The sequence below is a fragment of the Oculina patagonica genome, chromosome 13, assembly GCF_052425735.1.
Source record: "Oculina patagonica isolate OP01 chromosome 13, crgOcupat, whole genome shotgun sequence".
In the NCBI taxonomy this organism is placed as follows: Eukaryota; Metazoa; Cnidaria; class Anthozoa; order Scleractinia; family Oculinidae; genus Oculina; species Oculina patagonica.
The window spans coordinates 34,480,844-34,500,782 of record NC_135770.1 but is presented as its reverse complement, the minus strand read 5'-3'; the positions used below and the strand labels follow the sequence as shown (position 1 = coordinate 34,500,782).

General features: G+C 35.8%; 1 protein-coding gene across 1 annotated transcript; it reads right to left on the bottom strand.

The window, feature by feature from the left end:
• Positions 1–557: 557 nt before the first annotated feature.
• Positions 558–19,434, bottom strand: LOC144634474 (tRNA pseudouridine synthase Pus10-like). Its single transcript, XM_078493425.1, has 20 exons — positions 19,346–19,434; positions 19,088–19,210; positions 18,071–18,145; positions 15,631–15,717; positions 15,324–15,358; positions 13,631–13,742; positions 12,956–13,017; positions 11,444–11,492; positions 10,986–11,068; positions 10,731–10,816; positions 9,649–9,731; positions 9,384–9,426; positions 7,913–7,969; positions 6,889–7,021; positions 5,869–5,922; positions 2,778–2,841; positions 2,580–2,623; positions 2,061–2,159; positions 1,131–1,230; positions 558–670 (listed from the first exon to the last, which is right to left on the bottom strand). Exons 1-20 carry the CDS (start codon positions 19,361–19,363, stop codon positions 608–610), a joined length of 1,470 nt encoding a protein of 489 aa, XP_078349551.1. The 5' UTR covers positions 19,364–19,434; the 3' UTR covers positions 558–607.
• Between the last annotated feature and the right edge of the window lie 505 nt (positions 19,435–19,939).

Below are 19,939 nucleotides of genomic sequence, written 5' to 3'. Positions count from 1 at the left end.
CTTTCCTTCCTGGCTGCCAATCCTAACTTTATCAAAATAGTTGACATAAAATAAAATGAATCCGCCGACAAAGACTATTTTTCTATATCGCAGCAACGTCTTGGGTTTTTATTTATAGTATACGACAGGAGAATTCTATTTAAATGATAAGTTTCAGTCTTTCGCAGCCAACAAATGGATCGTCCCGCAATTCTTTTCATCAAGCTAAGCGCGAGAATCGCTACGTTGCGACCGTGACCCAAATAATTTTCCCCTTTCTTTTTTTCTTTTTTTTTTTTTCCCCCTTTTTATTTTATACTGCTAGATAAGACCACCATTACAGATCCATTGTATTTCGTCCTGCAGTGCAGACCACAAAAGTAAGATTTTATAAGGGATATTTCAGTGGCCGATTAGTCTGCCTGCTTAGCCAGAGCTTTTACAATGTTGTACCCAGTCAGCGCCACGCCTCAGCGGTTCACGTAGTATACCACGTCACTAAGCAACACCGCTTACGCAAACCGCAGGCTTAGTCAATCCAGAGACGGGCCTTGGAGCTGCCCGAGTGCTTCTTGAATTTGTATATGCAAAATGACTAAGGAGAAGATAGGCCATGATCAACACGGTGTCAGCTGCCGTCTTTTGATTCATCGATCTCGTCTTTCCTTGGAGGCCAGTCTACATCCACGGACTGCAATAAAAAAAATTCTTAAAGCATGTGCTAAAATAAATGAGTCACTTGCACCAGCTACTACTCGGAAAAGGTTTGTTGAGCCACAGATATCCTTAAATCTCTCATTTCCAATTTAGTGTTCAATTGCTTATAAACTGTCTCGCTTTACGAAGCTCTTGATACATATATCGTATTAGACATACCAGTGAATATTTTTACGAGTCTTGCAGTATTTTGGCGAAAGGGCTCGCCAAAAATACAAATGAAGAGTAAAAATGTACAGCGATACTACACACTAAAATGTCTAATTAGAGATTTATTATCCAACAATTTCTTTCCCCAAAATGTTGCCTTGCCACGTTTTTAAATTTCGGTCTTTTCTGTACAGACCGAGCGCAGAGATCTCGGGCCGACATTCTCCAGTACGGCCCTCGCAGCTGTTATTGACTGGGCAATAAACATGTACTTCACTACCTACCTCTACATCCAGTTGTAAAATGTCCGTCTCAGTGTTTAACAAATCCCCCAAGTTAGGTTTGGTCCTTCCAAAGTCTCCATGAACAAACTCCTTGACATAACTAAACACAGGTTAAGGAACTCTCTACCTGCTCTTAACTATAACGCTAACTTATATCTATTACGACAGCAACAGGAGCTACCCATATCAATGGCCTTAAGATTAATTTGAAATGAACAATAATACCACTCAAAGGGGCAGTATCACGAGAATTCTTATAAGTTTTTGTGTAAACTATGAAAGAATTGAGGGTGCACTCAGTCAGGTGGTTAACAAAATAACCTATGAACAACAAAGAAAGGCATAAATTCATTCCACAAAGTGTAAAAAATGTTATCAATGGTTTATAAGTGATTTTCTTCTAAGTAACACTGTCAAACTTGAAAAAGTCTGCCCGATTTTTTCAAAGTTTTAGGCCACTACTATCAAACCGCCTTTTGACAATTTTCATGACTAGTACGTACGTTTTAGCAATGCCAGGCCACTATTAGTGGATTTTCAATTAATACCAACACCTTCATTGCATTTTCAAGACACTAAATTCAAAACTGACTGAAATAGTCAAGCCGAGCAGTCTAAGAGCAATCCTACGTCTGATCACCCAACAATATTATCAACATAACCCAACGCAAACATTTTTGATGTACCGTATGCAGTACTAACCATATTCTTACATGTACTTACACTTCAATCTGCTACGAGCTGTTTCTTGACTTTCTTTGAACGAGAAAATCTAGGAAGTCACTACAGTCGTATGGCACAGTTTCCAGTTTTCAGTCACATGATTACACAATAGTTCCTTACAGAGAAAACAGCTGGACAAACTCGCCGGCCATCTTTTTGTTTGCGACACTCGGTGACGCCTATATGTGGTAAATATTCAGAGGATACGTCCCTGCCTGAGTCTTGAGGAAGAGATTAAAGGAATTGGAGTCGATCCTCTCGGGTTTCATACTGTAAATACATCGCTCTCTCACAGCTAAAGGACGTCTGCAAAGCAATACAAATCAAACACCAATTGTAATGTTGAAATTCAACTGTTTCATAAACTTATCATTAAAAACCAACTTGTTGCTCTACAACAACAACAATAAAAAAACATACCGGAACAGCAACATTAAAAACAGTGCAAACTCAAATAACTACGAAAGATTCGACACTGTAACGGTAAGTGTTTTTAAACGCCATCAGCTTTAAAGCTTCAGAAAGGATAAATGCTTAATACAGTACGTAGAAGCAAAGGGCTAGGCCCGATGATGAAGGATTAATACGTATTTATGGTACTTTCTACTCTAATAAGTAAGAACTTTGTTTAACTTTGTAACTTTTAAAAAGGGCCACGCAGCACACGGATTTTTTCCCATTTATCCCTGATCATAGAAGCAAGGAACTGACTAGATCATTCATTACCTGTGCAAGACACGAAGGGGAGTTTTCTGGAAAATCTTTACATCCTAAAGTAAAAAGAAAGAAAAAAGGTCAACCTCAAACAAGTGCCCGGCAAGTCGTTTAAGTCGCCTTATCCACTCTTTTTAAGAGAAAGCGTTTATTGATATAATGCCTTTTGGTTATTTTATTCCTTAGCACGGAGTAAACAGTTTAATTTACCTTCACGTCAGTGAGTTTGTGAAGCTGTTCTTCGGAGACTTCCTTTTCTGTCCATATTAACGCCCTGCAAGAGAAAACAAGGGTTTGCTAACTAACTACAAGAAAACAGAGTTTGTAGCTTAATAAGTTTTTAAACTAAAGGGACAATACCAAGTCCACACTAAATTGCTCCTGTTGTTTGTTCTATTTTTCTCTCAAAGGGTAGCAAGGCATTCACGTGAGAATAAAATAGAATAGAATAGAATAGAATAGAATAGATTAGAATAGAATAGAATAGATTAGAATAGAATAGAATAGAATAGAATAGAATAGATTAGAATAGATTAGAATAGAATAGAATAGAATAGAATAGAATAGATTAGAATAGAATAGAAAAGAATAGAATAGAATAAAATAGAATAGAATAGAATAGAACAGAATAGAATAGATTAGAATAGAATAGAATAGAATAGATTAGAATAGAATAGAAAAGAATAGAATAGAATAGAATAGGATCGATTAGAATAGAATAGAATAGAATAGAATAGAAAAGAATAGAATAGAATAAAATAGAATAGAATAGAATAGAATAGAACAGAATAGAATAGAATAGAATAGAATAGAATAGATTAGAATAGAATAGAATAGAAAAGAATAGAATAGAATAGATTAGAATAGAACAGAATAGAATAGAATAGATTAGAATAGAACAGAATAGAATAGAATAGAATAGATTAGAATAGAACAGAATAGAACAGAATAGAATAGAATAGAATAGAATAGAACAGAATAGAATAGATTAGAATAGATTAGAATAGAATAGAATAGAATAGATTAGAATAGAAAAGAATAGAATAGATTAGAATAGAATAGATTAGAATAGATTAGAATAGAATAGAATAGAAAAGAATAGAATAGAATAGATTAGAATAGAACAGAATAGAATAGAATAGATTAGAATAGAACAGAATAGAACAGAATAGAATAGATTAGAATAGAATAGATTAGAATAGATTAGAATAGATTAGAATAGAAAAGAATAGAATTAGAATAGAATAGATTAGAATAGAACAGAATAGAACAGAATAGAATAGAATAGAATAGAATAGAACAGAATAGAATAGAATAGATTAGAATAGAACAGAATAGAATAGAATAGATTAGAATAGAACAGAATAGAATAGAATAGAATAGATTAGAATAGAACAGAATAGAATAGAATAGAATAGATTAGAATAGAACAGAATAGAATAGAATAGAATAGAATAGAATAGAACAGAATAGAATAGAATAGATTAGAATAGAACAGAATAGAATAGAATAGAATAGATTAGAATAGAACAGAATAGAATAGAATAGAATACATTAGAATAGAACAGAATAGAATAGAATAGAATAGAACAGAATAGAATAGAATAGATTAGAATAGAATAGATTAGAATAGAATAGAATAGAACAGAATAGAACAGAATAGAATAGAATAGATTAGAATAGAACAGAATAGAATAGAATAGATTAGAATAGAATAGATTAGAATAGAATAGAATAGAAAAGAATAGAATAGATTAGAATAGAACAGAATAGAACAGAATAGAATAGAATAGAATAGAATAGAATAGATTAGAACAGAATAGAATAGAATAGAATAGATTAGAATAGAACAGAATAGAATAGAATAGAATAGATTAGAATAGAACAGAATAGAATAGAATAGAATAGAATAGAACAGAATAGAATAGAATAGAATAGAATAGAACAGAATAGATTAGAATAGAATAGATTAGAATAGAATAGAATAGAATAGAACAGAATAGAATAGAATAGAATAGATTAGAATAGAACAGAATAAAATAGAATAGATTAGAATAGAATAGAATAGATTAGAATAGATTAGAATAGAATAGAATAGAAAAGAATAGAATAGAATAGAATAGATTAGAATAGAACAGAATAGAATAGAATAGATTAGAATAGAACAGAATAGAACAGAATAGAATAGAATAGATTAGAATAGAATAGATTAGAATAGATTAGAATAGAATAGAATAGAAAAGAATAGAATAGAATAGAATAGAATAGATTAGAATAGAATAGAATAGAATAGAATAGATTAGAATAGAACAGAATAGAATAGAATAGAATAGAATAGAATAGAACAGAATAGATTAGAATAGAATAGATTAGAATAGAATAGAATAGAATAGAACAGAACAGAATAGAATAGAATAGAATAGATTAGAATAGAACAGAATAAAATAGAATAGATTAGAATAGAATAGAATAGATTAGAATAGATTAGAATAGAATAGAATAGAAAAGAATAGAATAGAATAGAATAGATTAGAATAGAACAGAATAGAATAGAATAGATTAGAATAGAACAGAATAGAACAGAATAGAATAGAATAGATTAGAATAGAATAGATTAGAATAGATTAGAATAGAATAGAATAGAAAAGAATAGAATAGAATAGAATAGAATAGATTAGAATAGAACAGAATAGAATAGAATAGAATAGAATAGATTAGAATAGAACAGAATAGAATAGAATAGAATAGAATAGAATAGAACAGAATAGAACAGAATAGAATAGAATAGAACAGAATAGAATAGATTAGAATAGAACAGAATAGAATAGAATAGAATAGATTAGAATAGAACAGAATAGAATAGAATAGAATAGATTAGAATAGAACAGAATAGAACAGAATAGAATAGAATAGAATAGAATAGAACAGAATAGATTAGAATAGAACAGAATAGAATAGAATAGAATAGATTAGAATAGAACAGAATAGAATAGAATAGAATAGATTAGAATAGAACAGAATAGAACAGAATAGAATAGAATAGAATAGAACAGAATAGAATAGATTAGAATAGAATAGATTAGAATAGAATAGAATAGAATAGAATAGAACAGAATAGAACAGAATAGAATAGAATAGAATAGATTAGAATGGAACAGAATAGAATAGAACAGAATAGAATAGAATAGAATAGACCTTGCAAGAGCCGCTAACCAACCCAATTTTTTTTAAAATCTTAATAAAATGCTGGACAAAGATCAATGTTATTAACCAACTATAGCAATGTGTTACGCAGACTTACTTGTATGTTTTAGTTTTGTTCGTCTCTGCATCTTTTAAAAGGAGGCACTGCTCCCTACAAGAAAATGTAACAGATAGCTTTTCAAGATACAATATAGAAGCCTTTCCTGCATTTTCCAGTTAATTTCTGCGTCGGTTAAAAAACGAAACCTTAAGCAAAGCCGTTCAACTCAAAATTATTTAATAAGAGTAAAGATTTGAACAAGGAGTCGCCTTGAAACAGGTTAAGGATATTTTCCGAATATTGAAAATTTTCTTTATGTAAACTTAGGAATTTGAAAAGTAACTGTTCGCCGGCTTTCTATGTTTGAGTACTATGCCTGCAAACTGCAGTTCTGAGCTAAGGGAATGCCCACCAAGTAATGCATATAGAGAGATTTTCACTTGGCTGTCGAAAGTATCACCTTTGCTTTCATTTTGGTTTACTTTGCTCAGCGATTGGTACAAAAACCCCGCGCCAATTTTTTCAACCAATCAGAAGTCAAACCAAAACCAATCGTGACTCGCCCACACACGTTTTCCCGCGCTTCACGCCGGCTACATGTATTTTCTTCGAGTTTTGATTGGTTCACTCGATTTTTCGTGTCCTTTTCTGATTGGCCAGAGTGATAACTTTGGTTTTGGTATTTCGACACTTAGAGCGGTTTTCACTTGAGCGTCGAAAGTAATTCGTGTTTGCATTGGTTTTGCATTACTACGTTTAGTAATTGGTTTAAAACTCTCGCGCCATTTTCTCAGCCAATCAGAAGTAAAAACCAAAACCAATCATGACTCGCTCGCGTACGTTTTCTTGCGCTTCGTGTATTTGCTTCGAGTTTTGACTGGTTCATTAGATTGTCTGTGTCCTGTGTGATTGGCCAGAGTGATTACTTTGGTTTTGGTATTACGACACTCAATGAAAAATCGCCCTATTAAGAAATCTGTAAAAGGTTACTCCACTACTGACAGCCAATTAAGGGATTTTCTCACAAAGACAAAAGGAAAGAAAACGGGGAGTAAATAAGGTTTAGCGCCATCTCACTTTGTGACTTGCTGAAGATCTCTGACAGCAATGTCCGCAGATGAAGAGTTGATTTCTTTTTGTAGTTCAGTGAAGAATAGTTCCTTTAGACGAGTCACACGTGGATTGATAAACTCCACTAAAAATGGTCTTCCTGCAATTTAAACCACACAAACGGTACATAACATCACGATTTGATAATTTGAAACAAACAAACAAAAAACAAACAGCAATGTACTAACTCAGTCAATTGCTCGTAGAAGTGAATATTTACTATTATCCTCGTGCTTTAAATGTTAAGGTAAGGAAAGTTTATTTATACATGGGCGGACCGTGTTAAAAGTTAGCAGCTTCTGGATGAACCGTGTAGCAAAACAACTGTTTCATGTGAACGTTCGAACACAACATATTCAAACTGGCAGAAGGCTAACCAATTGGCTATAAACATAGTGTGACCGAGGAGTTGAACTTGGGACTACCAAAAAAAAACTAGCTAGTGGCATGGTGAAGGTCTTCAACCCAGGACCGCAACGCCCTAAACCACTCGGCCACATTGCTTAGAATTATTACTGCTAGGTATAACGGACTTTTCTCGAAGGTCCCAAAAAGTTTTCGCACCTGGAAAGCCGTAAAATCTCAAACCTCGCATGATTACAGAGATGTTTTATTTACACATTTTAAATATGAACAGAGGTTCTCTTCATACTAAGTTTCAGGCCTATACACTTTTCTGTTTTTCCGGGGCTTTCGAGAAACGGGCACCTGGGCCGGGTTGTTCAAAAACACGATTAACTAGTCCAGGATTGAGGTGAATTTTATTTTAGTTTTGCGACTTTTCAGTAAGGTTTTCTGTTTATATATGAAAGTAAGGCTTACAGCTTTTCTTACGACTTGCACCAAGTCGCCCTCTATTGGCGAGCGAAGCGAGCCGAAAAGCGTTGCGAAGCGACACTCAGCGAGTCGCGAAGCGACGACCGCGAGGACTTTGAGAAAGACTAAGCTTTTCTTAACTAACGAAGTTCTGTCGCATCTGGCACCCACTTACCATTACCGAGCATGCGTACATCGATGTCCTCTCTTCCGGCGGATGCGAATTTATGATCTGTGAAAAACACAACGAAAAAATTAATGAAAATGAATTTTTCAACAATGACACGAGCATGGAACAGAGAAAAATTCTGAGTCCCCGACGGGAATCGAACCCATGGCCTCTCAGATACCGGTTGGGCGCTCTAACCAACTGAGCTACGAGAGACTCGTTGTGAGCTGGGCCATTTACTAGGTTAATATGTGACACGCGTCCTGCATACTGCTCGGATCAGCAATGTCGAAATCATCAAGTGTGTTGTAAAAAATAAAGATGGTAAATTTTAAGCTCGGTGATAAATAATGAAAATGAATTTTTCAACAATGACACGAGCATGGAACAAAGAAAAATTTTGAGTCCCCGACGGGAATCGAACCCCTAGCCTCCTAGATACCGGTTGGGCGCTCTAACCAACTGAGCTACGAGAGACTCGTTGTGAGCTGGGCCATTTATATTACTAGGTTGATATGTGACACGCGTCCTGCATACTGCTAGGATCAGCAATGTCGATCGCCGAGGGAAACTTTTTTTTGGATGTGCATGTTGAAATTCTTTAAACTCAGCTCTGTAAGAAATGCGTGTAGAGAGCTACGCAGAGAACTGGTAGACTGGTAAAAAATAAGGTCAACGGATATTTTATTAAACAACAACTGCAAAAAAAAGTCAAGTCTTTTTTGACATTTCTTTCTAAATCAGTTGTAAGAAAGCTTTCTTTTAAAACGGCACAACTGAGTCAAACTGCAATTTCAAGCATCAAAATGTAAGTTAACATAGTTCGGAAACTTCTCTAGCTCGACAAATATAATTCAGTTTCAATCAAAAGTTTGTGAAACTTCTCTGCCAATACCCTGGGTGCCAGAGGTTTTTCTTGCGCGGTTTCCGGTGTCGGTCATCTCTCTATCGTGACCAAGTATCCACCGCGCGCGAGCAAAATCCTCTGGTACCCAGGGTACTCTGCCAACCAAATCTCTGATGAATGTATACAGTCATAGCAACGGAGGTTTTTATTCCTTAACTAGCAAAGTGGATCGCATATGGGAAAGTTACTTGTAAAATAACATAATTTATCTTTCCTCCCGGAAGCACACAAGTTCGGTTTCAGTCCTATTCCTCAGTTCTCTACTGGCAGTAAACAATTCAAATATCTCCAGGTGCCCTGCAGCAGGGATTGGGAGGGCAAGGATAGACAAAAACCTAACATCTGATAAGGGCACCCGTCTTCCTTCCACTACACAGTACAGTCAACTCTCGTTATAGCGGACACGCTTGGGGCGTCGTTTAGTGTCCGTTATAGCGAGAGCCCGTGATAGCGGGAGTCATTTCCAGTCAAACCCTTTTTTTGCCGGGGATCTGAATTTTGTCCGTAATAGCGAGTGTCCACAATAGCGGGGTGTTCGCAAGGCGAGAGTTGACTGTAATTAGTACATACCATCAGGCTTGATTTTGGCTGTGATCTGGTCACATATTTTTTCCTAAAACACATGCAAAGGGATTTAATTAATTCAGTTCTATTAAAGCTAGAAATATAAAATTTCTTTTCTGTTTCCATAAATTCATCCTAGTTTTAGTTCTAAGAAATTGTTGTTACATCGAGATATCACCTCTAGTTGATGATATTTTTGAATTCTCATCACATGTGTGCTTGACAATGTACTGATAATGTAAGGAGAAACTCTGTTTCAATCACTGTTTACCTCTACTGATGATTCACAGTGTCGAACATTGTTGATTAACCAAGGAGTTTGAGAGAGGACTCGTGAGTACTTATTGTATCTTCCTGAAAACCACAAAACATTACAAGTGAGAGTATGGGAAGTTGTCTTGAATATTTGTTAAATCTTGTCCCAGAGCCCGTCGGAAATATTCAGATAATTGTCAAAAACATTGTAATTAGTAGGTTTATATAATACAGTCTTTGTTTTTATAAGAATGCAGTTTTTCCGACCCAGGCTGAATATTCTTAATTTTCTGCCGATTTTAGGCTGAAAATATTCTTACGAACATTCTTAGAAAATACCGTTTGACATTTCGTTTTAGCATGTATTGGGTAATCAATTACAAGTGTTTGGTGTCCAGATCTGTATCGTGTTACACTGTGCACATGTACCATTGCTTTTCGTTGCAGCCTGGCCGTTTTGGCTTTAAACAAAGCATTCCTCACAGAGATTAAGTGACGGAAATGAAAATACCTGATTTTGTTTCAACTTAAAACTAAATTCTTTTCAAAATCTCAGCCTCGGGTTTATTCTTAAAATATTCCTAAAAATTCGCAAATTTCAGCCTTGATATTCTTATAAACTAGATTCTTATAAAATAAAAAGTGTAAAGAGAATAGTACATGGTTGTTTGGAGATATGAAATTTATCTTCTCGTGTTCACTCATTTGAACACTCGAAGATAAATTTCCTATCTCTGTGCAACCATGTATTATCCTCTATTTATCCTGTTTATATGTTAGATGAAAAATGTAAAATTGAAAGGAAGTCAGGAAGTGCAATTATATAATTTTCCTCAAAATTCACTGGATAGTCTGAGAGCAGCTTACAATGTATACAGTGGCAAAAAGGTCATAAAAAAAAACTCAGGCCCCATCAAGATCCAAACTGATATGATGTTTGCCATTTCAGTGCAAACACACTACCATGTGTGACAATAGGGATGAAACCACTGGAAGCTGGTCAATTGGGACCTCAATTTGACTTTATTAAGTTAAAAATGTACTCATTAAAAAAGCTTAGTTTCAGATGTGATTGAAATTTGATTGAAGATGACAAACCTGCGATATAAATTGAGTCATGAGCACATGTAATCTCTGACAGCTCGCTAGGAGACTGGGGTGACTTTGGAGGACAATCCACCACTCTGAAACAATAATTCAACCCAACAGAACAGCAAGATATAACAATTTACCACCCACAAAAACATGTAAACACCTACAATACAGAAATGAAGAAAGATAAGAGTGATAGAAAGTTCTAAAAAACCAAATTTGATTAGTTCAGTTGGCAAAGGTGTCAGAGTATATCTCTACCCTTTCAGTTGATCGACTGTTGTCAATTCTGCGAGTGCTCTTTTCACACCAGCTGCAGTCGCTGTTCCTTCTTCTGGATTGTACTGCCAAACAAAACAGAACAAACATTTTTCTTTAACCAAATACTATTTTTATCATAGAAAACGATTAATCAGTCAGGGGAATAAGTGCCGGTTTTGGCAAATCTTTGTTGAAGCACTCTAAGAATTTCCGAATTATTTCATCCAATCAAAAACTAGCACAGGCACTCACGAGTAAGCCGAAAACAATCGTGCCTACAGTTGTACCAATACGTCATGTTGCTTAGCAACTTCTGGGACGAAAAAAGCAGGCTCAGTGACTTCTCAGAGAAGTGATGTTGCCATTAACTGGCGCTTGTTTCCCAGACTGTAATTATGAAATTTACATTACAACCAGTATAAAATACATAAAATTCTAAAATGATGGACTAAATGTACCTTTTGCCGTTTTCGCCTTTGCCGAAGTCTTGACTTGGGTGGCTCGATTCTGTTTATTTTAACAAAAAGAGTATTAACAGTTTATCAGCCTATCAAACTGAAAATGCTATCAGCATGTCTTAATCAGTATCACATTTACAGGACATTATTTTTATGTTTCTAAAATTCGGCATGCAAAATATAAAAGGTAATAACTTGTGAAACACTGCTACGGCTCTTTATACTACCCAACACTCTATTAAAAAAACATGGACACTCATATATTAGCCTGCGAGCAGGCTCACCTTGGGGCACGCGCGAGAGCTACACGGGAGCGGCATAGCCGCGAGAGCTACACGGGAGCGGCGAAGCTGCGACAGGTGAGCGACGTCAGCCGCGAGTGAGCCTGCATCGATCTCTACTAATTTTTCACTTCCACCCCGAAAACCGCAGGAACACTGATAAGCCAATTAAGTTTCACCGGAAATAGAAGTTTGACAGTACAGGAACGTTGACAGCGAATAAGCCTGTTCGGTTTCAGATTTATCGGGAAAATTTCAATGCAAACTTTCCATAATGTCGGTTATTTTAATGTTGCACCAAAGAAAAAACCGCATGTTGAAAAAACCTCTTCTTCCTTCGGTTATAGATTACTGCCGACTGTGTGTGTGTTCGTTAAAAGTCCAATAATATGGAGTCTGCTCGTGCGATTGCAACAGAAAATTTGTTTTAAGCGTCAAAGCAGAAAGGTTTCGCCGGTGTTATCATCGCTTAACTGTGCTAACATGTTGGTTTACAAGTGACAGCCTCCGCGAATAAATCCGATAGAGTTTGCCAGGCTTGTGCACGGAAAATAAGAAATATGCACCAGCTGTATTCGTTTGTAGCTAAAGCGCTGCGGAAAGGGGAATCAAATGCGAAGAAAGCGAAGACCGATTCAAACAAAACGGCAAGTACATCTCAATTCATGAACAAACTTTTAACAGGGTATCCTGCTCCTTTTTTTAGGTTAAAATATAAAGCAGAAACAGACTAGAACTTTGCTGAAACATTAGAAATACACGCACTCGACTCTCTCTCCATTATTGCTGATTGTTGACGACTGCGGTGGCAAACTGAACGACTCTGTGGGGATCTGATCGCACCTCATCAAACGAAACAGATTGACAGTTTTCTCACCTTTCTCGCCTTTTGGCCAATGGTATTTCACTTTGCTCAGGCAAAGCAGAAATAAAATATATACAGAGATCAAAGCAGGCTCACTTTATTGGCGCCACTCCCTGCCTTATCGCTACGCTCGCCACTCGCGCCTGTCCCAAGGTATATTCGCGCTTGCCCCAAGGTGAGCCTGCTCGCAGGCTACTCGTATATCTTTGTCTGATTCAGACTACATTAATTATTTTAGTAAAAGAAACAAAATTTAAACAGACTGTGGGGTGTACTATATATTTCAACATGATGTTATAAAAGATATTCCACATTAATTTGTACTACAATCTGTGTCATAAAGCTGCAGTGCATAGAGACACTTACAGGAATTCTAATTCTCTCTCGCCATCTTTATGGGTAAATGCCAGTGATATCTTGAATGGACTCTAATAAAACAAGAAAAACAATATCCTTGTAGTATGACAACTTCTGTAGACTTAACCCAATCACTTGAACCAGAACTAAGGATTATTTCTCATAAATGAAGGCAGGATGAAAGGGAAACAAAAAACAAAACAAAAAAACATACAAAAAAAACTTAGTTATAAATAGCAAAATTCTTAAGGCAATATGCTGGGCAGTGACCAGTTTTAGTCCTGGTACACATAAGTGTTCCATTGGGAAAGCTTCTTCAATCTCTAATTTAACATTAACTGGAGTACACTTTGCCTTTTTGCTGGATTAACATAAGAGTCTCCACAGCCCTGTTCTAGACTTCACAGTGGCATGTTTCTTTACCTATAAAGTAGCCTATACATGTAGCTGGCAGGATTAGCACTTCCCAATTCCCTCATAATTTTACAGCTGTCTCTGCCATTCACCATAAACAACACTCACACTCGGTTCCAAAACCTGCCAGCTATGCAGGCTACCTAGCTATTATGTGACATTCCAGTGGGAAAAATTTCTGTCAACCAATGTCTTCTCCTACTCTCCATTTCTTCCATGGGATCACACTGTACGACACAGCTACAATAACTGTTTTGACGAATGGCTTACCAATGGCTTGTAATCAACTTGTAAGCTTTTTTCAAGGGTTGGTCCATAAACCCATTTGAACACATCTTTGACTGTTGGATTTTCATTCAACTCCTTTTTGTCAAAAATGGAGCTATTATGTGTAACAAAAAAAGAGTACTGTTAGTGTTGATTTACAGTCGACTTCAACTCATGCTAATTAAGCAAGCTTGTTTAATTAGCTTGCCATTTTTTGCCCTCTAACAAAGATGTCCCAAAATATATCCTGTGGAAAATTAACTGACTTCTCCTACAGAAGATGTACTTGGAAGGCATGGTGGCCTACTAATTAGTGCCATAGATGCCAAGTCTCACGCTTTTGGCGTGAGACTCACTCTTTTTGACCCAATCTCACGCAACCACGCCATTCAGACAAAATATCACGCTTTTTTTAAAAATACTACAAATTGAGGAAAAAGTCTCATTAATTTAAATAAAGAGATATACTTTCAGCTTTACTTTGGTAGAGATGAACGCTAATCGAATGGAGAAGAGGTTAAAAACAACAAACGCTTGCCCAGAATGAAGGAAATTGCTTCTCTGCAACTTACATTTTTAAAAATTTTCTTGGGGAGCATACCCCCAGACCCCCCTACAAGTTCGGCCCTCTGGGTCTGTCACGTCTGACTATTGCCCTTCGGGGCAATTCAATTTCTCACTCCATACCAACCAATAAACTTGGCATCTATGTAGTGCATTGGTAAGATCACATGATAAGGGATTGAGTCTGACCAAGGTCATTGACAGTGTCACACATTATTGGAACTAGTTTGTCCAGCATGGGAGGCGAAGTGCCATAGCATACAAGAATCTGGATTGTGCAGTCTAGGTTCAAACCTTAGACACTTTCCTCTTACTGGTAGAATTCTTTATTATAAATGAATACAAAGGAAACATGCCCAGAAACAAAGTCTGAACTTACAATTTGCCTCTCTGTGCCTCTCTCTCTCCACCCAGGTGTATATTAAATTGGTACTGGCAAATTTAATGCTGTATGGAAGCCCAGGGTGTGTGTGTGTGGTGGGGGGGAGGGGGGAGGGGAGGGTATAGATGTTGGTTGTGATCTTCAGCTATTTTCAAAAGGTACCTTATAACATGAAATTTTTGCGGCACGTTAATTTCGCGAATACATTATTCCAAAAAAATCGCGAAATTAAAGTGACGCAAACAATAAGTGTCGCGAACATAACATGACACAAAAATTAAGTGACTCACATTATGTAAATAATCAAGAAAGATTAGTTTTAGTACCACTGAAGGAAAGAATCTTCAATGTAAATGGATGTTGTCGTCAATTGACTCAAGAACTTACAATAACTCAGGCACGTACAAGCATCATCTACTTGTAGATATAGTGGGAACTTTGTTGTTGCTATTGACAAGATTTAGTCCCGCCCTTGCGTTTTTGTTAATTTTGACGTTATTGTTCCTTTGATGAAGTTGTTTTATTTAATTCAAGGGCATGTTAAATAATACTACCACGGAAATGTGTATTGTGTCTTACTCAAAAACGCGAAATTAATGTGATTCAAAATACAAAATTCCGCTAAATCGCGAAATTTAAGTGTCGCGAAATATGTGCACCTCAAAATCGCGAAATTAACGTGTCGCGAAAATTTCATGTAATAAGGTAATTTACAGACAAGACTAAAAAGATAGACATAACAGAACATACCTGTAATTTTCTTGGAGAAATAAGGAAATCGAATGCTGTAATATGAACAGAAATGAATTAGACAAAAACTCTGTTGGTGGTGACCTTGATTGGATTTTACTTAGCATGTACTGAGAGTTAAGATTTTTAATTCTTTCCCCAAACTTATCCATGTGTTGAATTATTAAAAACAAAACAGTAAAAAAATCAACCCAGCATAAAGAGCACTTTTGCTTATCTAGATCTTCCACTGACAGCAGAAAAGAGCAACAAAAATAATTCAATACAAGTTATGTCTGTTCACTATCAGGATGCATGTAACACATACCTGTCGAAGAATAATGGAATGTGGTAAAGAAATAGTAAACATAAAGTTCTCAAATTGGTGTCCAGCAGCCTTGATTGAGGATTGCATCTAAAAAACAATATTATTATAACAAATTGAACAATAATTGCTTTTATTATTAACTTGCACATAATATTAGAAATGCTTATATCAAGACCAAATTTTAAATCTTCAAATGACAGATGAACCTGTCCACGCTCTAGGTACACACTTCTCGTACGATGACAATCTGTCAGACCAAAGAAACTTCTTCGACAAGCTGTCAAAATTACAGAAGACTTTAAACTTTTGGTCTCAAAGGGATATCTCTGTTTATGGAAGAATAAACATTGTTAAAACTCTAGCCCTTTCAAAAGTCATATTCATCTGCAGCTCCATGGAAACGCCACTACGATTCGCTGAAGAAGTGAATAGAATGATTTTCGACTTTGTATGGAGCCACAAACCTGCGAAAATCAAAAAGTCGACTCTGATAAAATCTAAAAAAGAAGGTGGCTTAGAAATGAAAGATTTCCCCATTTTTGACAAAGCTCTAAAACTAAACTGGGTAAACCGCCTATGTTCAGACCACGACGCTCCATGGAAATATATTCCAACCTCTTTCCTTGCCAACGTCGGTGGCACTTTCTTATTTCAGTGTAACTATGACTGTAAGCTTCTTTGCCTAAGTGAACACCTCCCAAGATTTTACAAAGACATCATAGCCCACTGGCAGAAAATCACTGTGACCGACCCTCAAAATAAATCTGAGGTACTAGAGCAAGTAATCTGGAACAATAGGTTTCTAATTGTTAATAAAAAATAGATTTATTTTTCACATTGGCATCAGGCTGGAGTCACGCACATATCAGACTTACTTAACACAGAAAAAAATCACTTTCTATCTTTTAATTCTTTTTGCGAAAAATTCAAGACTAAGTTTAATTTTCTACAGTATTACAGCATCATTTCTGCTTTCCCTCGCTCGTGGAAAAAGCTTTTAAACTCTAACGACCAACTACCCATAAAACCCCTTGATTCAATAAGCGATTCGTTGAGTTGCAAAACTCTCTATGAAAAACTGTTATCCTTGGAAAAGCTATCTCCCCCCACAGCAGAAAGGAAACTTATTGAATATGGGGTAGAGAAGAACAATCTGTGTAAGGTTTATCTTTTACCTTTTAACGCTACAAAAGAAACCAAAATGATGATGTTCCAGTACAAGATCATTCATCGCATCCTACCTACGAATAGCTTATTACATAAGATGAAGAAAGTTGACTCCCCAACTTGTCCTTTCTGCCCTACCGAGCTCCATACCATCTGGCACCTTTTTATAGAGTGCACTCAAGCAAAATCTTTCTGGGTAGATTTTCAAGATTGGTATAATGTTCATAGTAGGAAAAGAGTCCATCTTTCGAACTTAGATGTCCTATATGGTATATTGGACTCTACTCGTGGTTGTTTAGCCCTAAACCATCTTATTATATTAGGAAAATACTTTTAATACCGTAACACCGGCCTAAAAAATAAAGTTCAGTTTAACGAGTACATATCCCTCGTTCGCGACAAACTATTATTAGAAAAACATATTGCTATCAAATCCGGTAAATGCGATAACTATATATATCAAGAAATGGAATTTTTTACAAAGCATTTAGTTTCCTTTTGTTTTTGTTTCTCGCTACATCGTTCATTTTCTTTCGTTTTCTCTCTGTTAACGATTATAGGCAATGTTATTTGTTATTATTTTCTTTTTGCATTTATTGGACTCTAGTCCAATTAGTAGTATTGACTTTATAAAGTAGAGTAATTTTTGTAACTATTTTTTCACACTGTCTAAGCTGTACTGTAAAGTAGCTCCTTTTGTAAAATTAGACATCTATATTTTGTAATCATCGTAATGTTGTATGTTTAATGTTGTAAGTACTTGCAATAAAAAAAAAAAAGAAAAAAAAAAAAAAGAAATGCTTATATCAGGTTTTTTTTTATTGCAACACACACACACAGAACGATTCTTACAAGGTGACATGTTCACTACTAATTACTTACTATACAAAGCTTCACTAATTACTTACTATACAAAGCTTTACTAATTACTTACTATACAATGCTTTACTAATTACTTACTATACAAGGCTTACTCTACTTACAGTACAATACACTGCTTACGTTACCTACATGACAATTAAATTGTTTACTATCAGGTTTCTGTTTCAGTCTTTTTGATTATTTGTACTCAAACAGTTACCATGCTATGAGATTTCTTTGGTACTGGTATCTTCATTTTTGCCTTGATTGCTCGAATGGTTGGCAGAAAACGTCCTAAATTTTTAAACTTTTCTTTATTTCTTAATTGAAATTTAAACTTTAATATTTTGTAGGACCTTACTGAAAAACACCGATGACACCACCACCACCATCATCATCATCATTAACTCACCTTATCAATGTAAACATTTTCATTGCTCTTTTCCAAGATGCCAAGACAAGCTATACAAGTTATCTTAACATCTGCCTAAAGAAACAAAAATAACCCCAAGTGCTTTTATTCAACAGTTATTTTCCAAAAAAAGAGGTGCTAAGGGGAGATGGTATAGTAGGGGTGGATTCAGGACTTTTCTTAGGAGGGGGTGCACCACTAAGGAACAGGAACGGCGGAGCCGAGGGGGCTGGGGGGCTTTAGCCCCCCCCCCCAGAATTTCCGAAAAAATAAAGACTTATTAAGAGAAGGGTCTTTTAAGCCCCCCCCACTTCAAGTCTCAAGTCAGCCCCCCTACTTGGAAAATTGCTCCGCCGTCCCTGAGGAATGGCATAACTAGGGGTGTCGAATGGTAAATGCAAGACTTTGTGAGACGGCGAGACTGATATATTTTCTGCGAGCTGGAGACCCTTTTAGCCTTGCAAAAGAAATCAAGACTCCAAGAAGGCACCAAAGAAAAATTCAAGATGACAAGACCCCTGAAATTTGGCTAAAATTTTGCAAGACACGCATTTTTTTGAAGGACCATTCACCACCCCTGTAACTGACTTTTTTTGGCAGAGTATCAGTTTTACTAGAGAGTCTCAGGTCATCTCAGGAAGGGGGGTGCACACCCCAACACCCTCCCCCTAGATCTGCTCAGGCTGTACAAGTAGATGTTCGAAAGATAATTCAGTTTAATATCATAGTCCTCCTAACTGATAAAAGCCTCACACTGCTAGAGCCTTGTTCCACAGTCTAGATAATTTAATCGCTACAGAAATTAAAAGTTTTAAGTAAACAAAATTGAATCAAGGAATTTGATTGAATATGGTTATAATGAATCAATGTTTGATTCGTTTTGTTAGAAAGCTACCCTTCCATCCATTACAGTATTAAACAGCTGTACTCGGGCATGACTTTGCTAAACAATGTTAAATGCAATAAATTTATGATCTTAACTATCGATCCACTTGACGTAAGATTGAATCCTTTTACCTCATGAGAGTTTTCGTATAAAGAGATGTTCCTCTCTCCAAGAAGACGCAGACAACATCTAGCACAACAGTTCATTTCCGCTAGGGCTCTCGCCGCCCGCATGCTGCAATCTTCTTCTTGAGGCTATATAAAGTAAAAATGATTCGCAAAATATAGTTATTGAGATAAGATAAGGCATCCTGTCAGCTGATGCATCAGATTACGAAAGCGCATTCATAAAAAAATGATGTTTTAGTGCTATAATTAAAATATATTTACCTTCGAATCGTCCGCCATTTAGCCAGTGTCGGCCAGTACGTCATATAACGTGACTGTAATGACTACATAAAAATTTAACCAAAGTGTTTTTAAGACGGAATCCACTATGAATTCGAGTAATATTTATTTAAATTGGACAAAAATCGACTACCAGAACAATTTAAATCCTATTGCGTTTATTTCCTACCCTTTATTAAAAGTAAAGATGTAAGTAATTATCCGTGATAACACCAACAATAATTCCTTATCAGAGTATGAGAAAATGAATTTCAAAGTTCACAAATTATAGGCAAAATCTCACGTGTAGCCATTTTGTAAGTCGCGAAATTGGTTTTCGATGTTTGGTGTTGTTAGAAAAGATTTCTTTTGATAAGATATTTGAAGCAGTAACACAAAAGTTTGCAATAAGGTGTAAATGATTTTGGTGCAACAATTTCTTATCAGATTCTTAGAGAATGAAATTCAAAGTTCACAAGCTATAGGCAAAAGCTCACGTCTTTTAAGCAATTCAGTGGAACTTCGAAATTGGTTTTCGATGTTTGGTGTTGTTAGAAAATATTTCTTTTGATAAGATATTTGAAGCAGTATCACAAA

What these genes read in the sequence shown, in the direction of transcription:
- LOC144634474 (XM_078493425.1), bottom strand. An exon ending in AAAATGTTTACATTGATAAG is followed by an intron (nt 15,718 to 18,070) that starts GTGAGTTAATGA and finishes ATTGTTTTTTAG; the next exon opens with ATGCAATCCTCAATCAAGGC. An exon ending in TTTTACAACTGGATGTAGAG is followed by an intron (nt 671 to 1,130) that starts GTAGGTAGTGAA and finishes TTTTTATTGCAG; the next exon opens with TCCGTGGATGTAGACTGGCC.